Source organism: Anthonomus grandis, chromosome 9 (assembly GCF_022605725.1).
Source record: "Anthonomus grandis grandis chromosome 9, icAntGran1.3, whole genome shotgun sequence".
NCBI classification, from domain to species: domain Eukaryota; kingdom Metazoa; phylum Arthropoda; class Insecta; order Coleoptera; family Curculionidae; genus Anthonomus; species Anthonomus grandis.
Genome location: NC_065554.1, coordinates 15,904,870 through 15,932,609, shown reverse-complemented (window position 1 = coordinate 15,932,609; position 27,740 = coordinate 15,904,870). Strand labels below are relative to the sequence as shown.

Sequence of the window (27,740 nt, the reverse complement as noted above, 5' to 3'; positions counted from 1 at the left end):
AAATATTAAATAATATATTTATTGTAAGTTGTTACAATTAAGTTTAGAAATTATTTTATAAATAATTGCATTATTTTTTTCACACAATTTTGAGCATTTGATGTTTGTAACTAGGCCTATTCTGTCAATATAGTAAAAAATAAATAATATTTTTTGCTAAAGCAAAATGTCTATAAATTTATTAAATAATCTTTGAAACGTCCTATATAATTTTCACCTTCCGATTACATTGTTAATCGTGTGTCAAGATTGTGACATTGACAAAAACTGACTGGTGTTATATTAATATTTGCTTGCTATAAACACTTAAATTTAGAAGACGCATAAGAAAAATTGATACTTTCATCAAAAATTAATAATTTGGGTAAGTTTTTAACATAAGCTTTAATTTAATAAATTTAAATCTATAACTGAAATGAATTTGCTATAGTTGCTTTAATTTTAGCATTAAGATTGTATCCTTTTCTAGTAGCAAACCGGCATATGAAATAGGGTTTGAGTACTTTCAATTAATATGTTATTTAGGTGATAAGAGAGTAATTAAATCAGGAGTTTTTATAATCCCTATTTTTTCTTCATTAGGATGACTTTTAATTGAGATTAACCTTGACATTTATAAATACAATAAAGCTCCTTTAATTTAACAGGATACAGTATTAATGATTGAATTGATTCTTAGCTTGTATGAGAGTTAAATTTTTAGGTGTTATTCTTATCACCCATCACTGATTATAAATGTAATATATTCTAAATATAAATTACCCTAAATGAATGATTTTACTCATAATTTAAAGCAAATATGTATTTTTATGTTTTAATTTTTTTAAGTCAATGTCATCTTATATTCTAATTTAAGAGGCTGACTAGCAGAAAGTAATTGCTCGAAGAGATTTAATTACAGTGTGTGACCGCTTTTATACTTAATAAAATATTTGGTTAATCGGCTCCTATTAAAATTATTTTCAAAAATTCATACCTAGTTGGATTTAATTCTAATAATTTCGAAAAAAACATTAATTTACTAAACAATTTGATTAAAATTTACATACACATATAGATACACATTTATGTCACGAATATACTTTTATGTTAGAAAACCACTCTTAGTTATGAGAACATTTTCAAAATAAACACCAAAACTAATGTAAAACTTGAACCTATTTAAAGAACCATGCAACAATTCAGAATTTGTTGGAAAATGCCATATTGGTAAAACAAACAATTATATATAATCAGAAATATTTACAACATAGAAATATGTACTAAACCATTTAAATTGTGGCTCTTAAATGAGCCACTAACATAACGGGTAGACTCTTTAAGAAAACTATTAAACTAAACATAAGTAGGACAATTGAAATCAAATAACATTGTTTAACATTTTTCTAACAATACCCAACGATTGTTAGATTTTTTTGGTATGTATTAAGGTGGGCTTTTTAGGCCTAAAATGTATTATATCAAAATAATAAATTTTTAGGTGAACCATTTATTAACAAAATAATAATTCATGTTGTATATGGATAACGACTTGTTTATAATCCTATTTACTTATGAACACAAACATTAAAAATGTCATAGGCCAATTACTTTTATATTGATCTAAAATATTTTGCAATGTTCCTATAATAAATAAATAAAATATAACAATAAAAAGATACAAAACATAACAAAAACAACATTTTTTAAAAACATAACCTGTTCAGGAGAATCAAACTAATAGCTACGCCGTTGCCAGATTGTGAAAAAAAGAATCCAAACATTTAATTCGTATTAAAATACAGTAATTATAGCTTAATTTTTATATTTGTAATACGACCATTGAACAATAGGAAATTTTTTCTTGACGGAGGTAGGTAGGAATATAACTGCCTCAAAAAGACATATGGGATGGAAATTTACCTTCATTGCAGAAGACAATAAATTCCAAATAAAATGTCGCCAATAAAATGTTCCATTCAGTTAATATCAATTTGAGAACCAGTATATCGTCGACTATTGTTCAAGAGACGACAAAAAAACATTACTAATAATACTACCTTAACTTTATATTTTTCAAATCCCATCTTGTTGAAAATATTATATATTTTTTTAAATTAGTTAGTGCATATATCTCTGGGTCTGTTTTTATTTGCATTTACCTTCCGGTCTAGAAAAAACGAATCAACAATATAAAGTAATAAAATATTAGGCCTGTTATTTTCCTCTTTATTCTTTTTAGAAGCAAAAAATTTGTATCTATTTAATAAAATGGTACGTGCTTTACACACCCAAAAACATGACACAGAATTTCATGATTGTAACTTACCTGGAGAGCCTTGGAATATTACCGCTACATTCATCGACAGTGGTTTATTCGTAAATTTCCGCAGGTTTTTAAGACGGTAAGTTAAAATTAAAGTCTTTCATTTAGCATAAATAGTTTTTATTTTTAGTTGCATGATGATTAGCACAAGTCATCCATATACCCGCTCTTATGCACCATCTATTAACCGCTTAAAGCTAGAGGAAAAGGAACATCTTATAGAGAATTACTTAATAATTCATCCTTTAAGCATGTTTTCATTATATTTTAATTTTGTTGCATGCTTCATAATGATATTTTATTTTGTGCATGCACCAATTTTGTACTCTGTGACAAACTCAGAGATTATGCGAACTTTTATAATGCTGCCGGTTCAAGGTAAGGGGTAACAAGGGAGTATTTCTTTTTTCAAAAACTCATAAATCAGGTGTCCCATAGAGAAAAGTGTAAAAAGTTTTTTGTCAAATTTGCTGAAACTTTTCTTAATAAAAGTTCTTACATAGATAATTTTTTTTCAGGTAATTTGGAAGCTTTATATGTCTAAAGATGAAAAATTAGGTCCTTAAAGTGTTACCATATTCTGTTGATTCATGTGGCTGACTACAGGAATGCTATTTATGTATTGTGCAAGATGCTATATGAACATACTCCCAAATAACCCTCAGACACATAGAATCATTACCATAACACGTGCGTGTAGTTAATATTATCCCTAATTACGAGGAATTCATGAATTATTTACAAGAAATAGATAGATTTTATGTTTAAAACTTATAACTCCAAATAGAATCATAAGTTTTATCAGTAACTACACTGGCGCGCAAAATTAGGGTCAAATTCAATCCTTAATGACTTTTTTAGTATTGCATTGATTTGGATAATTTTTTTGCTGAATTTTAGGTCGCTTTATTGTCATAATTTTTGTATATCAAAGCTATACTAATTTTTAATTAATTTATTATTTTACACTAGTTGTTAAAGAGTCGAATTTAAATCTAAACTCCCTGTGGAAAAAATGCACAACCAGATAATGATTCTTTTTGTTGCATTTTCAAGCCCCAACTTTTCATAACAATTTGAGGCATTTGGGTACAATCTGTATACTTGAAGCAAGAGCACTGTCTTAAAGGAAACAATGCAATAATGCTTTATTGACAACAACATTTAAAAAATGCATAACCGCAATATTAAGATTTATAATTTTTTCAAGTATTTCCTCCACGAGCTTAAATAACAACTTTCATTGTTTCGAGCATAGATTTAATTAAAGAAGCAATCGCATCTTGGGGTATTTGTTACCTCTCGTTTGTCAGTGTTTCTTCTAACGCAGCTAAAGTTTAAAACTTGCCGTAGTTCTGCCTATCTCTTTTTCCCAATATATTTGAAAAGTGCTCAATAGAATTAAAGCCTGGACTTCCACGGAGCCAGTTCGATACATGAACGTCAACATCGATTAAATATTGCCTTGTTATTTGTGCTATGTCCGGTCGAGCATTTTCATGCATGAAGATAAAATCTTCTCCTCTAAATTGCTTATAAGGCACCACATGTTCTTCTATGCACTCCCTAATGTATCTATCGGCGTTAATATCCCTTGAAATGTAACAACGTCTACACGGGTTTCAAATAAAATACCGCCCCACACCATCAGCCCTTCGCCACCAAATTGCACTCTAGGAGAGATAAAACATTAAGAGTATCTCTCCTATCCTATCCTCGCTCTTGCAGAACTACGATTGGTCCTCATTTCCGTTTTTGGTCCTTCGTCTTCCTGTGAAGGTCTACTTGCATATGAACCAATTTGTCTAAATCTTTGTATCGCATCAGATTACGTGGATGGCCAAGCCTTTCTGTAATATAGCTAATCGTCTCGTAGAGTAACGGCTTGTGCTACTTCTTCTCTGCTCATCGATTTTGAACGTATCACTTACGGAACAGCTTCGAAACACGCTCTCAAAAATACCTGAATAAATATAATTGTATGAAACAGACGCACAGTGTACACATATCCGCGTTAAATCATAATCAGCCAACGAGATTTTCTAAATGCATTTAAGATACAGATTGTATTGTAATTTTTTGTAATTGTTTTGTAATTTTTGTATATGGCCAACCATCATTATCATCATGCAGCCTCTTCTACATCCATTATTGGACAAATGTCTCCTCCAAACGTCTCCAGTTATCTGTGTCCCTGGCTGTTGCAATCCAAGTAATCGCTATCCTCTCCAGGTTATCCGTCTATCAAGTGGGAGGTTTGCCTTCGCTCTTGATCTTCAATTCAATAGTTTTTTCTCCATTGCCTTTTCGTCTATCGTCCTTCATTCTAGCAATATGCCTAGTTCATTTTCATTTCCGTGTAGCGAAGTGCATTATTCAGATGTCAAAAAAAAATTATGTAACTTTAATGAATATCTATAACTATAATAAAATTAACAATAAGAATGTTAAAACTTATTATCTTTAATATTAATACGTACCTGCTTTAAGTAAAATCTGTATTGTTATGACGAATTTATAATGAGGTACTTATTTTGTTGAATATAACGTCGCTCTTATTGAAAAAAAGAAGAAAATAGATTTATCCACGTACTTAGATGAAACATAAACTTACATCTTGAACGATACCTTGGGTTATGTTCAATTCAATCTAAATTAAATAATTTACTGGAAGTATGTGAAATTTTCTTTACACCGAAAAGCTAAGGTTTTTATATATGGATCTCGCAGCTTATTTCTTCTTTTCAATATTCTTACTAACTTTAAACAATCGTCATTTATTTGGTATTAATGAAAATAGAATTTGTAATATTGAAGTACTTATATTTGCGAATTTAAATATTTATATCAGATATAAAATATAAGAACAATTTTAAAGCTATTATATTATTTATTACATTAAAAAGAAAATTACTTAAATTATTGATTTTTTTCTTTTTGTTAATACATACGTAATGATTATGAAATAAATCAGATCAGTAAAATTTTAAAATTACCTGATAAAGGAAAAGCGATTTTTGAAACTTGTCTCTGAGGGTTAAACATTACTGCTGAGAAAAATAGCTTATAGATTCTTAATGCCTCGATTATAAGCTGACAAAATATTTATTACTCATTATATGAATTTTATTATACTTTATTGCTTCATTCAAATATTCCAATTATTAACTTAATGCTAATCTATTTTAGAATAAATGTAGTATTTGCAAAGCTCTATATAACTCAATAAACATGAAGATATCTTAACAATATCAGCCTAGATCCTCTTAAGTAATTGACCTCGGGGTATCAGGTCATCAGAGTTAAAATTGGATAATACGTTCTTTAAAAAATTCTTCTATGCAATTTAGATAATTTGCGATATCAGAAGCATCTTCAAGGGTTGAGCGTAAAGTTATTGGTTAGTATATAGATTGGTTTGATTTACATAAGCAAAAATACCGAAATGCTTTAAGTCAATTCAAGCTATGGTCCTATGACCATATCTGTCAAGATCTTATGATCCTATGACCTCTAAGCAAGTTATGTTTAACTGATCAGCGAAACTTTAAACTTGCTATTAATATCTTTTGATGACCCTATATATAAATGTCACATAAATATTATATATAGATGTTTACAAAGTAAATACAGGGTGCTTCTGACCTATAGAGGTTATTCAGTGCAACAGTAGAAAACATTTGAGAATAGGGACCCATGTCCGGAAAAGTGTCAATACGGCACTACGGCCCTAAGACGCGTCAAAATTTAGAAAAACGATTAATTGCTTAAATAGGATTCAATGCATTTCATTTTTGCCTTTGTGCATGATATAATAACAATAATTATTCAAAATGTAATCCTCCAACCAGAATATACCGATTTAATCGTCGCACATGATTTTGGTGGACTCAAGGACTGAAAATTTTATAGTCCTTTTGATTGATTTCAAATACCGTTATAATTGGTCCAATTAAGTCTTGTTCTGTTTCTGCTGGAGTTTCGTAGACCAAAGACTTTACATGAAAAAATCTAGAGACAATAAATCGGGTGATCTAGAACGCAAAGAAACTGCTCCACCTCTAGCAATCCAACGGAGCCCAAACCGCTGAGACAAATCTTCACGTAGTAGTAATTGTACGGCAAAGTGAGCCACGGCAAAGATTCATTATACCACATTTGCTATCGAACGTTTATTGGAACATTTTCAAGAAAAACATAAAACATTATCTGTTACCGTTTTTAAAGATAACAACACAAACGAGCCGGTAAATTGCTTAAAATCATCAGCTTTAAAATATTTAAACATCATGTAAAAAGGCCAAAAATTAAATAAGTTAAATAATTTTTAGGCAGTTCATCGTGTTTCTAAATTTTAACACATCTTGAGTGGTAGTGATACTTTTCCGAATATAAGTATTTATACTTAAATGTTTTATAGTGTTGCACTGGATAACCCCTAGAAGTTAGAACCTATAGTTGTGAAACACCCTGTATATATAAAAACATGATCAAATTATAGACAAAACAATACCATTAAATGCATTGTAGTTATTATTTTATATCCTTTGTGCAGTTACTTTGTACTCGATATACTAGGATTGAAGAAATTTGCAGATTATTTCTTCACAAACTCTTTAACTGTTGTGAAGCTCTTGTATGTGACTTCTAGTCGAATAACTCATAGGGGGTTTTAGCCCTTAAGGATATTTAGATGAATACTACTGCGGTCAGTTTAGTACTGTCTTTAATAACGCAATTTTCTCCTATTTATACAAACTTAACTATATACAATATGTGACATAATTAGTAACAATGATTATAATGCAATAGATAAAAACTGCTGACTGCTGCGGACTGCGTACCTGGCCTCGTTCGGTTTGCTATGTTATAGGTGGTTCTATTTTTCAAGTTCAAAGAATAATTATGGTAAAAAATATTATTGAACTATTTTGTATAGTTATCCAGATTTTATGTCTAATATGAGATTAGACATTCTGGCCACTCGACAAAGTGATATCTTCTTTGGTTGACACGCTGCTATACAAATGGAGGGGTTCAAGCTAGATTCCATTTTTCACATCTGGATCCTTTCGTTGTATTGGCTGCTTTTTGGCTAACTTCCACTTGTAATAGGCATAAGCGGAAGCTATTAGTGTGACAATTGCCAATATAGATATTACTGTGCTATTGGTCGTCATATGGTGGTGGATCTGCTTCCATTTAGTTCCTTGTAGCTAATAGTCTATTTCTGTTTCTTCATTCATGAGATCGCTTATAGAGTCAGATGGGTAGAGCACTGGTTCAGTTTCAATATTTTTGATTTGCCCTGTTGTATTCACTGTTTTTAAGTCTAAATTGACAGGTTGAACCAAGGTACCTGCTGTTATGGTTATTGTGTCTCTTCTTTGTGGTATTAGTACATTTTTCTTAGTCTTGATTAGGCAGTTCTGTGCTATCTTGATGATACCAGTTTGGTTAATCAGTACGTCTTCTCTTATGCCATCACAGGTTATAGCAATTTTCAATTGATGCTCTGTAACGACCATTCAAGTGTTTGAATCATGGAGTTGTTTCCAAATACTTGAGTGAACTGTCACTTTTATAACTGGACAGGAAGTATTTTCAGTACGCCGATACATCTCATCTATAACGCAGTCTGGACTGGTTTCAATATTTCTTGTTGTAGTTGGCGTACATATGTATGTAGGGTAATTTTTATTGAAACAATTGGTTAATCCTTCTTCATTTAGATGAAATTAGGATTGACTGTTGTAGTCGAGTCGGCTGTTAGTCCGTTAAATATGCTGAAGCTCCAACAATCGTTTTGATGTTTAATTGGAATTGGCGTTGCTTCTATCAGAAGGAACTTGCGTACTTCTGTGATCATGAAATAACCATAAATGTGGATAAATTCTTTGCTGTGCTTGACTTCTGTTCGAAATATTGGATATGATATGATTTGTATATTTGATGGCAAGTGGATTGATATGTTAAGAATTGTCTTCTCAACGTGAACTGGTGAGATCAGTTCAAATATTTGGCCTCGGTGATAGTGAATGTCTAATAATTTTCGGTGATATTCTGTGACATCTTCAATGTAATTTAGTACTATTTGATATGCACTAAAAAATTGTATATTTAGTTTATTCTCGTCAATTCTCTGAAACCAGTTTTGCATTCCATTGATGGCTTGAATTCCTGCGTCTATCTTTTCCTGGCTTCGTCTCAATTAATTGTTAATCCTCTGTTCTGTTTCATTGAATGTTGCTAATGCATGTAGCATGAATTTGGTTTGATGGTTGGATGTTTTTATCAATTATTTCTGGTTTTTATCTAGTTCGTCAATATTCATGTATACTTTGTCATTTACTCCAAAAAGAGAAGTTAGTATCTTGCCAACTAATCCTCTTTTTTGACGATAGTAATTAGCTACTTGCTGTATTCCATTGTTCATCCATCCAATTTCTTGCTGTTTTTCTTGCAAATTATGAATTAGCGAAATACATTGAGTGTTATGAGCTAATTCGCTTGCCCTCTAGCAAACAATGTTTAGCTGTGATATAGAGTTGTTCACATTCTTGGTATCGTTGATTATCTTCAATTTCTCAAATTTCAGTTCGATTCTAAATGTGCCTCTGTCTATCTTTGCGTAACCAATTTGTTCAATGTAGATTCCAGGCTGTGGATAATGAATACTGTAATCAGCGGCTGTCGAATTTTTTATCATTATTAAAAATAATATCGCTGTAATAGCTATTCTCCATAGCCTGGTCTTTTTGTTTTTACATTGCTTTGGTATTTGCGGTTTTTCTTCTGGATCCTGTTCGCTTGGTTTGTTTTCTAGTAAACGAACTAGTTTATGGATTGGTCGTTTTATTGGATTTCCATCAGATATCTTCAGTGTAACTACTCTAACTTCATCACTGTTTTTTGCTGGGTGTGTTTCGATGATTCTTGCTAGTGGCCATTTGCTTGGGTTTATATCTTATTCTTTTATTAATAGCAAATCTCCAATTTTTAAGGATTCTTTTTTGTCAGTCCATTTGTGTCGTTGTTAAAGTTGATTTAGATAGTTTGAGGTCCAAACTTGCCAAAAGTCTTTCTTAATATTTTGTATTAGCTTCCATCTTTCATTAAGGCTTAAGTTTATTTCTGTAGTGATTATATCTGGAGGTTCTACCAATGGTCTGCCTATAAGGAAGTGACCTGGTGTCAAAACGTCAAGATCTGTCGGATCATTTGACAATGGACATAGTGGCCTGGAATTCAGGCATGCTTCAATTTGATAAATCAACGTGTTCATTTCTTCGTAGGTCAACCGGGTTTCTCCAACAATTCATCTTAAGCGATATTTTATTGACTTGACTCCTGCTTTCCAAAGGCCCCCAAAATGTTGGTGGTATGAAGTGCCATTGTACTCCCATTCTGACTAATTGGTATTGAACTTCTTTGGTATAGATAGATTGAATTTTTAATTTCGTCGTGAAGAGTTTTGCTAGCTCATACAAAATTTTTTCCATTGTCGCTGTACATATCGCTGCACCGACCTCTTCTCGCAATGAATCTTCTAAATGCTGCCAAAAAGGTGTTAGTTGACATATCACTGACAACTTCGAGATGAATAGCCTTTGTTGCAAAGCATACAAATACTGCTATGTAGCCCTTATAAGATTTGAATCCTCGTCCTTTTGTTGTTTTTATTTGAAATTGTCCTGCATAGTCTACACTACTATACAAGAATGGCTGTGAGGGTATGATTCTGGCTGCTGGTAGTATCCATAGGTCGCTGGTTCATATCCGGCTCGAAGGACCATGAAGAAATTTGCCAGATTATTTCTTGACAAATTCTTTAACTGTTGTGAAGCCCATGTATGTGACTTCTAGTCGATTAACTCATAGGGGGTTTTAGCCCTTAAGGATATTTAGATGAATACTACTGCGGTCAGTTTAGTACTGTCTTTAATAACGTAATTTTCTCCTATTTATACAAACTTTACTATATACAATATGTGACATAATTAGTAACAATGATTATAATGCAATAGATAAAAACTGCTGACTGCTGCGGACTGCGTACCTGACCTCGTTCGGTTTGCTATGTTATAGGTGGTTCTATTCTTCAAGTTCAAATAATAATTATGGTAAAAAATATTATTGAACTATTTTGGATAGTTATCCCGATTTTATGTCTAATATGAGATTAGACAAGGATAGTATACGATAAAATAATAATTTTAAAAAACCAAAGACTCTAAAACTTATTTTCCTGCTATAACATTTAAAATATTTATAACGACAAAAAGTAGGCGTAAACGCTTATAACACTTTTGTAGGTTAGTACTCATATATTCGTGAGATCTCAAATCTGTATCAATTGTTAGGCCTAATGCTAGCAAAAGCAATTCGTTTATTATCAATCAGAATGTTGGCATTATTGGCGCTAATAGCACGTCAAATTTTGTTGAAGAAAAGTAAAACTTTAATTTTCTTGCTATTAATATTGAAATTGTGCTCTTTTGAATATTGTATTATTATGTTTAAGCAAATTTGACCGAAAAGCTTTTCATACTTAAATTCTGAATTTTAAATTAAGAAAAGTAACAAAACTAATAATATAGAGATAAATAAATTATATTTTTTATGCAAAGATAAAACCCTGCCAAAATTTTTGTATTAAATATTTTTTTTTCTTTTTTATCCAAGTTTTTACAAGAGACAATACAATACTATTCCAAATCAAGTAATATCTTATAGTTCTAGTATTTTAACATTTGGTTTATGATAATTCTTTAAAGATTTTATTGCTTAATAAAAAAGATTCTTATTTTCATTATTTAGAATTTTTTTAGTAATAAGGATCACACTCATAATAGTAACGTTTGTAACTGGTGTATACAATAAGAAGGATAACACAATTTCCATGAATAGAGGAGATATTGTAAAGTGTTATTTTAAATCATACCTTTTGGTGGATGTATTTACCCTTATTCCCCAAATTTTTTCATTTGATGTCGTAAGGAGAAATATTTCAAAAGAATTAAATAATATCATATTTTCGATGACGATAGTCATTAGTTATGTAAGGTAAGAAAATTATAATTGTTTAGGGACTTCACACGATTCTTATAGAACCAGCCAAATTCTCCACAATAATAGTTAACGTAAAATATCCTTTAGAAAATCATGTCAAGACTTTTAAATTTATATATTTTATGTTTAACGTTATTTAATATTTTTATAACGATTCTGATATGTTTTAATATTCATATTCCTATTATATTTAAGTTATAAATTTTATATTTTACTACATGTACAAGGTGTTTCAAATTCGACCCTCAACATGGGGATCTCAGAATTTATAAGAAATATGACGATGGTTAAATTGGGGAAAAATGAGAATTTTTAAGCCTAACAATATGCCGTTTAAAAAAAATGAAAAATTCCGAATGGTTTTGAAGATATTCGAAAAAATACGACGTTTTTAAAATATGCTACATAATCCTTTTTTTCTCTACCTGTAAGAAGTTTTATATTATATTGTTAAATTCCAAATCTATTTGACATTGGTTTCGTTCCTTATCTTGGTGGCGTTTTGATCTTTTAGAAAAAGAGGTATTTTTACAAAACTATAAAAATATTTGCTACGATTGTCTCGTTAATTAAATCCTAGCATAAAATAAATACTAGATTTTTTATAATATTTCATGAAATAAATATTTAAAAGTTTGTACTGAACTATAAGAAATGTGCGAAGTCCTTTACTATTTATGTAACTAATTAATAATTTTTTCAGGTACGCTTGGTGCCTACAGGTTTTACACGTGGGTCGCTTATATTTCGGTTTTTCCACAACCTTATTTAGAGTTGTAAGACTTTTTATAAATTTATGCATTGTTAATATACTTCTCACATATATTTTATATGCCCTTTCGGTAAGTACATATTTTAATCATTTATTACTAAGAAAAAAGTATTTGTTTATATTCTTTAATGTAATCAAGTATTTATTTTAGTAAAACTTAAATTTGTGTGATGAATTGATAATTAGTTACCTATTTTTATATGCATTATGGGAATATTAAAATAAAAACCAATTTAGAAAATAAAATTTGATACGGCTAATTTTTTTCTTTATCAATAAATTAGCGTATGAGATAGTATTTTCTAAATTGATATATATTGACAAAATAGGTAACTTAGTCCATATTGAGTGCATAACGTGTATAGAATTATCATTTTTCGAGGTCACCTACAGAGATATTCTTATCGCCATTGCCATACATAATTTATTCTGTCACCTGGCGGGAAACCTGCGTGTACCTGACAAACAATGTAGTTGCAGGTGGCAGCATAATTATTACAATCGGTAAAGAACAGGAGTTTTGATAGGTTTTCAAAATGTATAATGCCTGGCTGCAATTATAATATAAGAAATGAGGCATATAAGATCAAAACCCGCTAAATCCACTTTACTTAAATTTTTAAAAAAATTCAAAAACTATTTAACTTACTTTAAAATCAACTTTAGGGTTAAAGTTTTGTTTATATATTCTTCGATACTATTAGACTCTATTTAAGTAAAAGAAAATATCCTGAATTTTACCCGAAATTCAGAAAATGGAAATAAAAAATGGATTTAGTGGATTTTGAAACCAACTATTGAATTTGGTGGATTTTGATCGTAAATAAAATGGACTAAGTGTAGATTGTCACGAAACAAAGCCATAATAGAAAATTAAACCAAAGAAAATGTAACAGATATAACAAAAAGAAATATAGGACTACTTAAAGATATGTTTTTAAAGTATCTTCAGATCACAAAAAGACACACTTCAAGTAAAAAATCTAAACTACTTAATCCGGAACTATCTCTACTGGGTCACAGAGATCGTTTTGGTTGTCCACATCGATTTCATAATTTTCTTGCGGATAAGTTCCTCCTAGATATTTTTCTAACACTAGCTTATAATAATCTAGACTACCAAAATCTTTCCACTGGGCTCCATAATGTTTAATTAATAGCGATGACACATCCTGTAGTTTATTAATTTTTGGTGGTATCTAGTTTCTATTGGCAAGGGATTTAAGGAATCTAGAGATTTTCCTTTTTTACAGACATATTTGCTCTGATTAATGTCAGACATATAACTTTTTTCTCCCCTTATGGTCACGGTATTATTCCTCCCTCTTTTTAATATAAACCTTTTGAGTAAAATCTGTATTGCTGTGACGAATTCATAATGAGTATATATCTACTTTAATTACCTTGATAACGATAGTAGATATAACTACCGAAACGTTGGTTCAAATTAGGTATTTTTAAAAAAAAGTAGGTTTTCTTGTTGTTTTTTATTGTTTTTTAATTGTAGTATTCATAACAAAGTTAGGTAGGATATTGAAAAGAACAAACGAGCTCAGAGATTAATAGATTGAACTTCAGCTCCTAGGTATATAAAAAATCTATTATACCTCAAATAAATTATTGTATTTAAAACTTATTGAACTTAAATTAAATTAAGTATATCGAACGGTATCGTTACAGATTTAAGTTAATATTTCTTTTAAATACGTGAATAGCTCTATTTTCTTCTTCTTATTAATTGTTGAGCGTGTGAGATAGAAAATTCTAAATTGATTTTTGCTATAAGTGACGTAATACCCAATATAATAAGTAACTCATTATGAACCTTTTGGACATATTGAATTTAAAATGCCACTTAGATGGGGGATTTTAAACTTCCTGTGAAGCAGATTTCCAGTCTATAACTGGCACATCTTTACCCAGTTCAACAACTGTTCCATGTTGTCTAAATATATCCAGGTATTTTATAGGTTCTACTATCTGTTCAATATTTCTAATGGATTTCTCAATATCACCAAATACCCGGTCCGGAGGAATATACGAGTGTCCAACAACAGGAAAGATAAGCTCTAGTTTTTTTATAGGTGCAGTACTCAACCATTTAAAACACATTGCCAACATGAGGCGGTTCTTATTTTGTCCTCCGCATCCATCAGCGACAAGACAAACTTTTTCAATACCATCAAAATTACTATGGTTTAAAATATAAAAAACAGCAGATGCAATTTCATTTGCTCCTTTGCGATGTTTATCCTCAGTCCATGCAAAAATCCGAACATTTTCTGGAGTAAGTGAAGAATGAGAGTCTCCTGTGACTGTTGTGAAGGTATACATATACAGTTGTCTGCTGTAGTATAGACTCTGATCTGGAATTTTGGACAGAGTTAAATTCTTTTTGACAATCAAAACTTATTATTAGCAAACCTTCTTGTTTTTCTCTCAATTTTGCAAAAAAAGCTTTTGCTCTCAGTTTTTGAATTCGAAGTTCAATCATTATCTTGTTTTTCTTACTCGCATCTTTTTCCTCTTTGTAACATTTTGAACAACGTGGAGATCCAAACTCTATGTTAAAGTGGGTATTAAAAATTTATCGGAAATAACTTTCTTTTACCTGAAGCTCCAGAGAAGCCTCGCTTTTGTATAATTTCCACAAACGCCGAATATTTAGGCTGCTGGGTAAATAAACTCTGAATGCTGTTTTGCTGCGGCCGTAGTGAGACTCAATAGCCTTAAATTTTTTTATAAAGCTAATTATTGCATGTCTTCTAGGCTGAAATAATCTTTCTTTTCTATTTCCACCTCGCCTTTCTTTTGCCATATTACGCCTTGTGAAATGTCGATGCAAGACACCTTTTACTCTATCTGGGCGAAGGCAAAGTACACCTAAAAAACTTTCACGGCAAACTGGTACCAAATTATTATTTTGATTCTTTGGGATGAAATACTTGCACGCAAATTGTCGACTGGATTTTCCCTTGTTATTTCGACGGCGACGTGGTACCTCTATCTGGGAGAACTTTATGATAAAGTTGTCTTAGCCCACCTTAGTTTGGTTCTCGTAAAAAGCATTATGAAACTTTTTAATATCTAACATTGTCAAAGTACTGCATCTATAACTTTTAGTACAATGTTTACATTTTGGGTATTTTGGTTGAGTTACAGCAGAATATCTAAAAGAAGAACACACCATCCTTAGTTTTTCTTAACTTTAAATATGTAAACAAAACTCATTACCTTCTGGTCTTTTTCACATTCCTTTTTCAATTTTCTGGAGTTCGCTGCCTCTTTTTAGCCTTATTTTGATTTACTACGACGATTTCTTTCGTGTTATCGCACATTACTTTTATATACTTTACTTTTTTAAGTTAAATAAACTTACTGATGTCTAAACATACTGATGTCAAGCGCAAACGAGACGTTTCTGACAGCAATTGAAAATAATAATATCAACGAAATACTATTTAGTCCACATGACCACCTAGCTGAGTATCTGATTGGCTAATTTGGATTTGGCGGTATTTGAAAATAAACCAAGTTGGATTTAAGGGAATTTGAAACTGAACCGAGTTTTTAAAGTATATTTTATAGTGGATTAGATGGATTTTGTTACTGAATTTCTTCTTCTGTTCATGTGGATAGATATTTTTATGACAAATATAATCATGTATATAACATATTTTTGACTAAAATTGGATTTAGCGGGTTTTGGTCCTATATGCCTCAAATATGGTGGACTAAATCAAAGATGGACAACTTAACTCGCATTAACGATATTTGCCAGAAGTTGCCAGAGATATCAGGATAAAAATTATTTTATTTTAAATTTTACCTATTTTTTTATGCTTAGGCCTCTGGTAAATATACAGGGTGTTTGGCGGAGGGTTAGCCAAACTTGGTGGGCATATAGATAGGCTCAGATAGAAGATATTTTCTTAATAAACTTGTGTTCTAAAAGTCTCGGGTTTTTTTATATCATTGATTTTGTAGATTATATATTTTCAGGATTTTCAAAAAATTATGCCTTTTGACATCTTTAAATTTTTTCAGCATTTTTTTCACGTTTTTTTTTACATTTTTATTTAGTGTGTAATGTATACTGAATCTAAAAAAATCAATATCAAGTACAAATAATACCGAAATAATTCGTTTTGAGCTTAAAAAGTTAATACAAGTAGCAAAAAAGTTATGAAAGGTAACTTGACGCAAAAAAAACTAAAAGCTATCAAGATGTTCAGGTAGTTTTAAAAACATCTCCAGTTAATATTCTTTCAATGATATGAACATGAAGTTCTGATGAGATTGTGTATTTTCCATGGAGAACGTGCTTGAATAATAGCAAGAACATGTCGAAAAATTTAACTAGATTAATTATATCTAGATTGACACTACACACTACAAAATACTTCGTTAGTAATATCTAAAAGTAATAAATGAAAAGTATTATTGTACGACATTTTTGAAATCTCTAAACATTTATATAAAAATATATATAATAAAAATCAAAGGGTGTGAGATCTGGCCATCTCGCCGGCCAATCCCATGGTCCCATATGCCTAAACCATTTATTATTAAACATATCGTAGAGTTCTATTGTTACACTATCTCTACAGAGAAGCGAAGTATTGTAGTTGAGACCAACAAGCACGAAATTCTTGCGATGACAGATTTTCCAAAAAATTACTTACAATACTTCTTACAATGTCATAAAATTTTATAAAATTTAGTGGTTCATTATAAATTAGCAATTTTACTTAATTATTTTTTAAAAGACAAAATACATGAAAACAAATTTTTTTTTGAAATCCTATTTTTATTGTCGCATGTGGATTTAAATTAACCCAAGAATGATTATTTCTTTTATTCAAAATTCCCTTCCTGGCAAATTTTGCATCGTCGGTCTTAATTACTTCTCAGAAACTCACCGACTTTATCACTGATACTGAGATTTATTTACTATGTAATTTAGAATTTTCTCGGATTGGAAGAATGACTAAGATGCAAGGATTGCATCCTTTTTTTTATAAAATGTAACAAAATTTAAGGGCAAAAAATTTTTCAGCTCGGGTAGAATTTTGTCGTTGGATTCTAAATATTATATTATAAATTTCCAAATACTTCTAAAAAATTTTTTCAAAAAGTAAGGGTTTTAACAGCCATAATACACAGTTTTGGAGTATCAAGAATCCGAAAGTCGTTCGACCCACTAACTACCAATATAAACTCCTGGACAAAATTATCGCACCACAAATTATTTTGTCAATAAAATTTAAATAAAAATAAATATCAGTTAAAACAGTTATAATATCTTTTCTCGTATAAAAAGCAGAACTCGACAAAAACTATGTTTATGCTTTATCATGGAACATGCTGCTCGTGAGGACTGATAATACATCCGCACGTAAGTTTTCATAATTTGATACGAGGAATGCTGCGAAGACTTTAAGCGGTCATTGCAGCTAGAGGTGGCAATACACGTTATTAAGAATTCATTATGGGTCTATTGTTTTATTTTTGTATCAAAATTGAAGTTAGTGAAAATCGATGCTTTTCCTTGTATTGAATTTAGTTACTTAAATCTCGTTTTGTTAAATAGAATATAATTGTTTTTGTTAATTAATAATGCATAGTTAACAATGCTTATAAGTTTGCTTATTTTTTTATCTTTATTAAAAAAAAAATCTCTTAAAATCAAGTGGTGCGATAATTTTGTCCAGGAGTTTAGGTTTTCTGTTGACTTATGGTTGGGTAAGATAGGAAATAAATTGATGGGCCCAATTATTTTGCCTCATAGATTAGCCGGTAGTCATTATTTACATTTTCTTCAAAATAATCTGGGAGATTTATTGGATGGTATTACCATCGACTCGGCTGAAGATGATTTTACAACACAATGAAGCACCAGCCCACTACAACCGACTCGTGAAAAACTGACTAACAATTCATTTTACAGACAGATCGATAGGCCGAGTTGACCAATAAACTGGCCAACACGATTGACCGATCTAACTCCTCTTGATTATGATCTTTGGAGTAATATGTGTAATAATTTTTATGCTACAGAAATTGATACTCCAGAAGACTTGCCAAGTCAGTTAGATCTAATGTCAAATAAAACTCAGCTGTTAGATTTTAATACTGCTTTTTTAGCTCCAACTCACTTAGCAAGAAGCATTAAAGATTTTCACATCACAAAAAAACAACTCCAGAAGACTAGAAGACCAGAGTTATCGCAGCTTTAGATCAAATAAAAGAATGTCGATTTCAGATTCTTAGATCAACCTAAAACATTCAAAGAAGATATAGGTTTTGCATTTAAAAAAATTAAAACTTGTTTGAACATTTTCCTTAAATAAATTAGTATTTTTTATTTGTTTACTAAGTTTTTATAAAAATTGTTTTTGTAAATAATACAATACAGCCCAATTTTTAAATGCATTTTTTTAAAAACGGTGGCTCCCAGTGATATCGACCAAGAAATACTATTTTATCCAAAAGACCTTGATTCTTAAAACCTAAAAAAAAACTTATCATAAAAAATTGTAAGGATTTTTTAAGCTCAAGCCCTAAATAATACACATCTGACTAAGTAATGAAATTTGTGAATCCTTATCTTAATTCAACATATCAAAATTAAGAGAATGTTAAAATTTTATATTAAACCCGTTCGAAAATAAATAGAAAAAATTATCGGGGTTTATTAGAAGTTCATTTCATTATTAGGGCTTTCTTAGGGGGAGTTTGCTGATATCCTTATAGGAAAATGTAAGGTTATTTTTGATTATCAAGCCATTAAATTGATGCTTCTAATTATTAAGGGATACTTTGTATAGCCAGAACCTTATTATCATATTTGTAGAATTTTATCAATTACCAACTTACCTTTAGCTAATCTAACTTTAATAGATCGAATGCAGTAAGCATATAATTCTTCGTAAATCTTGGCGTAAGTTTATCTGGTAATATCTCTTATTAGTATTCTCTTTGTTCTTGAATATTTGTAATAAATTTTTAACTATAAATACATTTTTCTGGAAACTGTTTATTGAGTAGTTCTCGAACTGTCAAATTATCTAAAAGAAAGGTACTAACTTGCTAGAAATGTAAATTGCTGTAATGGGATTTTAAGTCCCGGGGGTTTTTAGACCAAAGAAAACCAGAAAAGTCAGGGGCTTCAATCCTAACACCTTTTAATAATAAGCATGGATATTAGTAATTGCTAGCCACGAAACAGGACAGTTGTAACCTTACCTTTTAATAATAAAACCACTGACCCAGATTAAAATCCTTTAACGGAATCGCGAAATCAAAGGCGCCACACTTCTTTATTAAATGGTGATAAATGCAGTAATAATCGTAGAAGACATGTAGGTATTAACGAATGTTATACATTTTCACAAATAAAATAAATATTTAAGGCACTAAATTTTCTAACAGAACAAACTATAGGAAAGGTAGAGGTCATTCCGCTACATTCCTGAGTTCTATAACAATGGTGGAGCATACGTTTGTACTGGAATTTGCGCAAGTTTGACGTAACTTGATCAGTATTGAACAAGAAAATCAAAGTTTTGAAGATAAAGTCTGCCTGATTCAGGATAATATATTTGTTTTACTAATGCATCAACATCCTTCGTATATGGTGTAATAAATGCTGTAAGTAATTCAGAAAAAAATATTAAATTAAAAAAATAAATAAATAAATAGGCAGGTATTTATAAAAACGAAATTACCCTGTAATTTCACTGTAAACGAGTTACCCTGTCTGAAGGAATGTTTAACAAGGCATTTACGTTTGACGTTTAACGCTTAAGCTTTTAGAAATGGCAACATTTTTAGAAAATATATTAAATGAAAATGGTGCTTTGTAATTTTGAAGTTTAAGTAAAATAGAGGTCTCCTTACAATACTTCGGCAGTTTCAGGTAGTTTCATAAATGGTTTTCTGAAAAAGGGCATCCGGAAATCGAATTCTATCATCATTTTTATTTAATTTATTAAAATATTAGAAACCATTCCTATATTTCTTCTTATTATATTCTAGATGTGATAGATGACAAAAGAACATAGAAACGTATGGATCACACACCTTAATATTCGCATCTTGAAAGATCGTTTATTGTACCTATTAGCCAATGGCATCCAAAACATCGTTAACGTATCTCTGGGTCTTTAATTGGCTAAAAATAAAAGATATTTTATTACTGATTACATCTTAGAATATTACTTTCCTATTAGGGGCTGTCTTTCATCCAACAGTAAATTCCAAAATGCGACTTTCACCTCTTCAACGCCTGACCGTTCTTTGACAATGAAATAGTATCGTATATTCAGAGGAACCTTAATTCCCACGTATACCCATGATGGTCGTGAAATAATTGTCGCATTCCCTTTGTGTCACATTAGAGACACTGCTATTTTATGTATCAAGTTAAGTTTGACCAGAAGTAATAAAGTAAAACTACCAAATGTTAAATTAATCTTTTATTGTATATTTAAACCCTAAAGTGTTGTTTTAAAGATACATATAGTGATTTGCTTTGAAATAGAGGTAATATATATATTATTTAAGCAAAGAGAGTGTATGGTAGATTTTCGTAAACTTAGGTGAATTTTTTGTGAATGTTATGGCTTGCACTTCTATCCGCTACTATGATCGAAGATCGAACATGTCAACGACGGCTCTCGAAAAGTGATAGTTCTTAGACAGCTATTAGACCGACTCTCTGAAACACGAGACGCCAAGCATAAGTTCAGTTAAAGATAAAATTTGAAACAGTTAAATTAGTGTCCATAATAAATACAGTACAGCACCCGTAGAGTGAATTTCTTATTAAATTATTTTTCCAATATTTATTATCTTTGCTTATTTTAACTATGTTATATATTACTTTAAATTTTAAACGATGAACATTTATATTAAATATTTTATTTCTAGCATGAAAGAAGCACATATAATTTTAAGGCATTTTTAAGCAACGCACAGGATACCATTAAGATGCTTTTGCTGATAAAAACACAATTTAAATTTATAAAGGGCAATATCTTTGTAACAAATATTATAAACATTTTGTTTCTTATGGTTGGATGTATTTATCACTTAGTTATCCTAACTGAGGTATAATAAATTTACCTACAAAAAGTCAAAATATTTAAACTAATTTTTTAGGTCAGGAGTATTTGGTTAAAAGTCTTTAGTGCTGAGAATAACCAAACTGAAATAATACAGTCGGTTATTGCTTATGCAAAATATAAAGCTTTGCCCTTTACCTTGAGAGAGCGAATCTGTCTTTATTTGGAGTTTAAATATCAAAATCAATTTTATAAGGTACAGTGTTTGAATTTTTTAATATTCATATCCATAATATGGTTATTAAACTTGTAGGAATCATCGATAGAGAAGATAACAACAAATTTTTTGAAAACAGAAATTATTTTGGCTAGTACAAAAAATGTTTTGGAAAAGGTTCCACTCTTTCAAAACGTTCCCTATAGTCTATTAAGGAAACTACGGGTTAATTTAAAAATTGAAATATATTTACCCAGTGATTATATTATTAAAGTTGGAAGCAGAGGTATGTAAACATTAAACAAATTTTTTTATTACCTTCGTTCTCTTCTTTTATTTTTTAAACTAGTAACTTAATAAGAATATGATAATCATATTCATGTCTAGAAATTTATTGCATAACCTTAACCGAAAGTAGAGTTAGAACTTAAGGTTTGTCTTTTAAATGATTGTCTATAATTATCTTTATACATTTGACCTATTACGAATATATTTCCTCTGTTGACCAGAAGCTTTATCCACATGGCCCCAGAACAGACTAGCATAATTCTTAGTTGGTACTGGAAATTATTATGATCGTTGCTGTAAGCAAATGACCAAAAAGGGTCATTGCTACCTCTTTGCAAAATTTTTGATAGATTTGTTTAAAAATTTATTATTTATTGTTTAGATTGTTTAGAAAAAGAGTTAGATGGATACGTATAAAATAATTGCCAATTAAAAATTAAAAAATTAACCATCGGTGTTCTGAAAATATCATTCACTTGGTTCAAGGTTAAGTTCCAAGACTGACCCCCGTCGCACTCAGTCTATTTTCTTGAAAATTACTATCGGGTCAATGAACGTATGCGGCAACTAATTTTTCATGATTTTTGTTTAAATGACTAGTTTTTCTATATTGTGGGCTAAATACCGAATAATTTTTAAAGCGACCATATTTTTAAGAACAAAATGGTTTCTTCTAAAGAGACACTCGTTAGCTGACCAATTTTTTTTGCATCTGATTATAAGAAAAATTAAGGATTTTCGTAGTTAAATTAAAAACGCTATAAGTATTAAATTAATACTTATAATTAATTTTCATACGCCAGTTTTATTTTGCCTTAAGGGTTCCGAGATTCTTAACTATCTTATGCTAAATAAGTCCCGACCGCAAAGTTTTCTTCTAAGTTTCGACAGTAACACTAATACCTATGGGTTGCAAAAGTAACATTTGAAGTTCTGGATCAGATGTTGTAAGATTTTCTTTTGCTATTTCAGCTACAAATATTTAAATAAATATTGATTGGTGTTCTCAGTGGCAGAAACTTGAATAGGTTATTGAGGCAGCTCTTCAATGTAACCCCCGCCGTTCTTGCTATCTTGATTTATGTTTGTGCCATGGCTTGTTCTAACTGAGTAGTAATTCTTCCCATCGGGACTTCCAGTAACCCCCACGTACGGTATTTTTATTTAAATGTGCGAAAATAAAGAAATTATAAAATCAAGGCGACTTGCAGCAATACAGTAAAATCGACACTGCCAGGAAAAATATGATCAAATATTTGATTGATCTACGTGTTCTCGTTAGTAAACACATATAGTTTTTTATCGCCTGGAATAAGAAAAAAATATTATACCATATTAATACTCGGTGATTTCATATAAGTTTAGTTGTGTGTATTTTTTTACCGAAATTTTTTTTTCAATTATTTTTTTTTTCGTTTCAATTATTATTTTTAATTTACTATTTCAAAAATATTTGTCTTAATAATCCAACGGCTTGGGTCCATCACATAAATCATGAAAATAGCGGGTTATAATGATATTCGAGCGGAACTAATCGAATGAGACCACTTTCAAAATTCAGAAAAAAGTAAGCTTTTGACCTCGTCTTTGAGCCCAAAAACGGGCAATAAAGGGCACTAATAGGCACTAAGCCGTTAAAACTTTCCTGATAGTTCCCAGAGGAGCCGAGATATCGACCACACAAGTTTGGCATTTTTAATTTTTCAGGTATTCCCCCCTGGGGTGAATTTTGAGGTTTGAAAAAATTTTGAGGGTGCTCAAAAAAGCCGAGATATTGACCTCGAAATTAGTAGAATATACATTTTTTTCGTACCGAATTCTTTGAAAAATTGTTTTTTTGTCGAATTTGAACTAACTATACCAGCGTTTTGTTCTTATTATCTATGTGATGAAAACATCCGGTTATAACGAGATTCGACCAAAACTAATCGAATAAGAACACTTTAAAAATTCGGGAAAAAGTTATTTTTTGTTCTCGTTTTTGAGCCCAAAAGTAGGCTCTAAAAATGCAACATCTCGGCTAGTAGAAGAGCTCGATACCTTGCAGATGGTCTTGTTGGATACAGAAGAATGAAACTAAGTTAAAACAATTAGAATTTTCTCGATAGTGCCAATAGAAGCCGAGACATCGACCTCCACAGTTTAAAATTTTTAATTTTTCGGCTATACCTCGTATCGAAGTTTTTCACCAAAAATTTGTTTCCTCAAATTTGAACTAATTGTACTTGGTGCTCGTTCCCATCTCCTATATCATGAAAACACTGGGTTACGCGATTCGACCTAAACTAATGGAATGAAAGCCCATACAAAATTTGGAATAAAGTAATTTTTTGACCTTGATTTTGAGCCCAAAAATGGGCTCTAAAAATGCAAAATCTAGGCTAATATAAGAGCTTCGACGTTGCGGATAGTTTCGTTGGATTTATAGGGACGAAACTAAGGTAAACCCATTGGATATTTATTAGTGGTGCCCATAGAAGCCAATAAATCGACCTCCAAAATTTGGGATTTTTAATTTTTCGGGTATACCCTTACCGCCGCCGTATAGAATTTTGTCACCAAAAATTGATGTTTTTCAAATTTTAATTAGTTAATTATATATTGGTAGAGAATAAGATAGATATACTAGCGACTTGTTTCGATCATCTACATCACGGAAACACAGTGTTATAATGGAATTCGAGGAGAACTAATGGAATAAGAGCATTTTGAAAATTTGGAAAATGTCAATTTTTAACATCGTTCTTAAGCTCAAATGAAATAGGTATTTTTCCCAAACAAATATTTAAGAGGACTCATATAGATTACTTTCACTGGAAAGCTTTTCATAAACTAAAAAATTTGACTTAAAATATTTGCTAATTGGGTCAAAAATACTATTACTTTGTGTATAAACTATTAATTGTTGGTATATTTATATAGCAAATTCTTAAAAGTATTTCTCTAATAAGACCCATATAGTAGAGAAAGATTTTAGCAGAGCGTCTTTAAATATATTTTCGATGCTTAACGATAACGTTCCAAAATGAACACAAAAGACTTCGAAATATTTAAAAAAATTCTGTTTATGGCAACTATGATTTGTGTGCTATGAATATTTGTGTTATGAATATGAATTTTTTGCAACATATACAATATTGCAATATTTTAATTCTTAAGAACTCTTCTAGATAAAACGGTGGACATTATCGAAATTTTTCTTTTAAAGGCACTATAGCTCAAGCCTATCAAGCTTTCAAACAAAATGCTTTCCAAATATCCTTGCTACGGATCTGTGATTCGTCTGACCTATATTTAACTCCAAGAATTAAGACTAGTAAATTCTACTGCAAGTGTGGAACTAAAAAAAATCTTTATGAGTATATAAATTTGTTGCCCTAGCTATCAGCCGAGGGTAGAATTTTGCTAACATTGTAAAAACTTACTTATTCCTTACTTATTTTATACCTTACTATTTTCTCAACAATCAATGAAGATTTCTTTAGTTTTTTTTAAACGAGACACTTAGATGGCGCCAGCTTTTAGTAGTTTAATATCTATATAAATTAAATACAAGCTTCTTAATAAAAATAATGATATATAATGACTATCATTTCTTGTAGGAGGAAGCATGTTTTTTCTTAGAGCAGGAACAGTCGCAATAACATCAGAAAAAGGTGAAGAAATATGCAGGTTAAGGGATGGTTCATATTTTGGAGAGGCTGGCTTAGTAATTAATATGACTCGAGTACGTATAGTTTATCTTAAATATGTATTTTTTTAGGATTTCGATTTTTAGTATTTTGATATCATATATAGTAAGATGAAAACATTTTTTTTTAATTATTTTAGGTTAAACTGCCTTACAAATGAGTATAAAAGATTTAAGGTTATTAATAAAAATTAGTTTTAAAATGTGCAATTTTCCTTTTATTTAACTGCAGTTTAGCTATTATTATCTATAATATCTTAATGGAAAGCACAATTAAGTTAACAACTCTGTATATTTCTAACTCTTTATTGGCTATAATTAACATTTTCACTTATCCCAGTTTTACGTTTTTAGTTTGTGAATGTGATAGCAGTAACGCCCTGTGAACTTTTCAAACTTAAAAGGTCTGACTTCCTGGCTTCACTTGAGAATTCACCAGAACTTTACGAAGAAATGGAAAAAAGTATAGCCGATCAGGTTTCTTTAGCCCTGCGCACTAATGATCTTACCGATGACGTTGTATATTAATAATATTCAAATTAATTGTTATTATTCTAAAAATGTTCTTTGATATCTGTTAATCTGTTTGGTCGAGTTAATTATTAGATTTAGTATAGTACATAGTAAGTTGTTTATTGTTGAATTGAATTGACGAAACAGTGGGCTGCCAAGGCAGTTGTGCATATAGGTCTCCTGATGGACCCGTCATGCCTCACCGGGGGTTACCAGAGCCCAACGGCCTTAGAGAAACCTATAAGGCTCTCTGGTCTGAAGGACTTAAAGTCGCTCGGTACACTGAAAGTGCCACCCAAGTATTTGATTCTGGCGCGCGTGAGTGCCGGGCACTCCCTGACTACATGGTCAACGGTTTCATCCTCCTCACAGCACCATCGGCATTCCGGGTTGTCCGCAATACCGATAGTATGGAGATGGCTTCTTAAGTGCCAGTGACCGGTTAAAAGACCTGTCACTAGCCGAATTTCGCGTCTTTTGAGGCGTAGTTTATTATAAAACATTGTTCTTGTTCATCTAATAAAATAATGTCTAATCATCACAGTTATATTATATTTTAAGACGTTTATTGGCAAGAATAGTTTACAAGCTCAAAACTACATTTTTCTATCCTTCTCATATCCTAAAATTAAATTTACAAATATAGGAAAATGTAATAACTTCGTCAGACGGTTATAGCACATTCCATCTGGCATCCACAAAATTCATGAAGTCTTTATTTTTTCTCAGTCGTTAGTGCTATCAAAAAGGCTTAAAAGCGAAAATGTGTACCATTTTCTTTCATTTATTGTGAATAACATTTTCTAGTAAACCTTTAGCCCTACAGAAAAATTTACAATGTAAAAAGTGAAGATAATTAAATTCACTTTGGACAAAATAGATATGATTTTCGTACCTAGTGGTAAAATTATAAACTTTAAGCCACTCTGTATATTTTAGAACAAACCGGAAGAGCTTGAGATGCTACACCTTGAATTTCAAATCTTTACAAATGCAGATAAAGTATTAAAAAATATCTAAAGAAATCCATTACACAAAAAAAAAATTATAAAATTATTAATAACTTGAAAACCGTTAGAGGCAGGAATTGGATGATATAAGGAAAAAAATTCAGAATATTTATTTATTTTTTAAAGCCTTTATTTGCAACAGTTAAATTACCCAATAATGGTAAAAAAAAGGTAAGTAAAAAACGAAAGGTAAAAGTATAAAAATTAAAATACTTGGAGTTTTACTTAGCTGCATATCCAACTAAAATCAAAAAATTAAAATAGGGTTAACTGAAGATCATACAAAATATAAAAGTGAGATTTTTAGTTATTAAGAGATTATAATTTTATTTAATTCAATTAAACATAAAACATCTTCAGTTTCGAAATAACATAACGGACCTGTGTGTTCCTAACACCTTTTTCCAAAAAATGTATTCATCAAGCAGTTAGTCATAAAACATGTATAAAATATTTCATATGTATTACAGATTTCCAATTATTATCAAACCCTTTAATTCGACAGTCTTTAAACTTAAAAGAAAAAAACCTGTTGAAAAAAGCTAAAGTTTGATAAGTATTTTAAAAGTTATCATTTGCCGTAGCTTTAAACATTTATTAATGCTTCAATTAATAAATAGGTTTAATTTTGTTTTGTTTTTTTGCTATGAATTATGTGTATATATTTTTAATTCTTAAATGTAAATGGAATGATATATCATTAATGGTTTTTTGTTTACAAGTTAATTTTTATTATTAGTATAATTTTTATTATGGCCTATCGTTAAGTGGAAAACTACTTAACTAACTCCTTATACTGCCATG

General features: G+C 30.4%; 1 protein-coding gene across 3 annotated transcripts; it reads left to right on the top strand.

Annotated features, from left to right (window-relative positions):
* The first annotated feature begins 249 nt into the window (after positions 1-249).
* On the top strand, positions 250-26,036 carry LOC126740223 (potassium/sodium hyperpolarization-activated cyclic nucleotide-gated channel 2-like). 3 transcript variants are annotated; one of them, XM_050446157.1, is made up of 10 exons: positions 250-364; positions 2,222-2,384; positions 2,436-2,683; positions 11,137-11,371; positions 12,081-12,219; positions 21,084-21,263; positions 21,315-21,473; positions 21,531-21,720; positions 25,325-25,449; positions 25,768-26,036. In XM_050446157.1, the coding sequence occupies exons 2-10, from the start codon at positions 2,251-2,253 to the stop codon at positions 25,939-25,941; spliced, it is 1,584 nt and encodes a 527-aa protein (XP_050302114.1). In that variant the 5' UTR covers positions 250-364; positions 2,222-2,250; the 3' UTR covers positions 25,942-26,036. The 3 variants fall into 3 exon arrangements, with proteins under 3 accessions (XP_050302114.1, XP_050302116.1, XP_050302115.1); XM_050446158.1 differs by lacking the exons at positions 250-364; positions 2,222-2,384 and having other exon boundaries at positions 2,536-2,683; positions 11,126-11,371; XM_050446159.1 differs by lacking the exons at positions 250-364; positions 2,222-2,384; positions 11,137-11,371 and having other exon boundaries at positions 2,535-2,683.
* The last annotated feature ends 1,704 nt before the right edge of the window (positions 26,037-27,740 follow it).

Bases quoted from the DNA above. Each gene is read 5' to 3' on its own strand.
- LOC126740223 (XM_050446157.1), top strand. From the start codon at position 2,251: ATGGTACGTGCTTTACACACCCAAAAACATGACACAGAATTTCATGAT. The intron at 2,385-2,435 runs GTAAGTTAAAAT...TTTTATTTTTAG, and splicing joins TTCCGCAGGTTTTTAAGACG to TTGCATGATGATTAGCACAA. The intron at 11,372-12,080 runs GTAAGAAAATTA...TAATTTTTTCAG, and splicing joins ATAGTCATTAGTTATGTAAG to GTACGCTTGGTGCCTACAGG.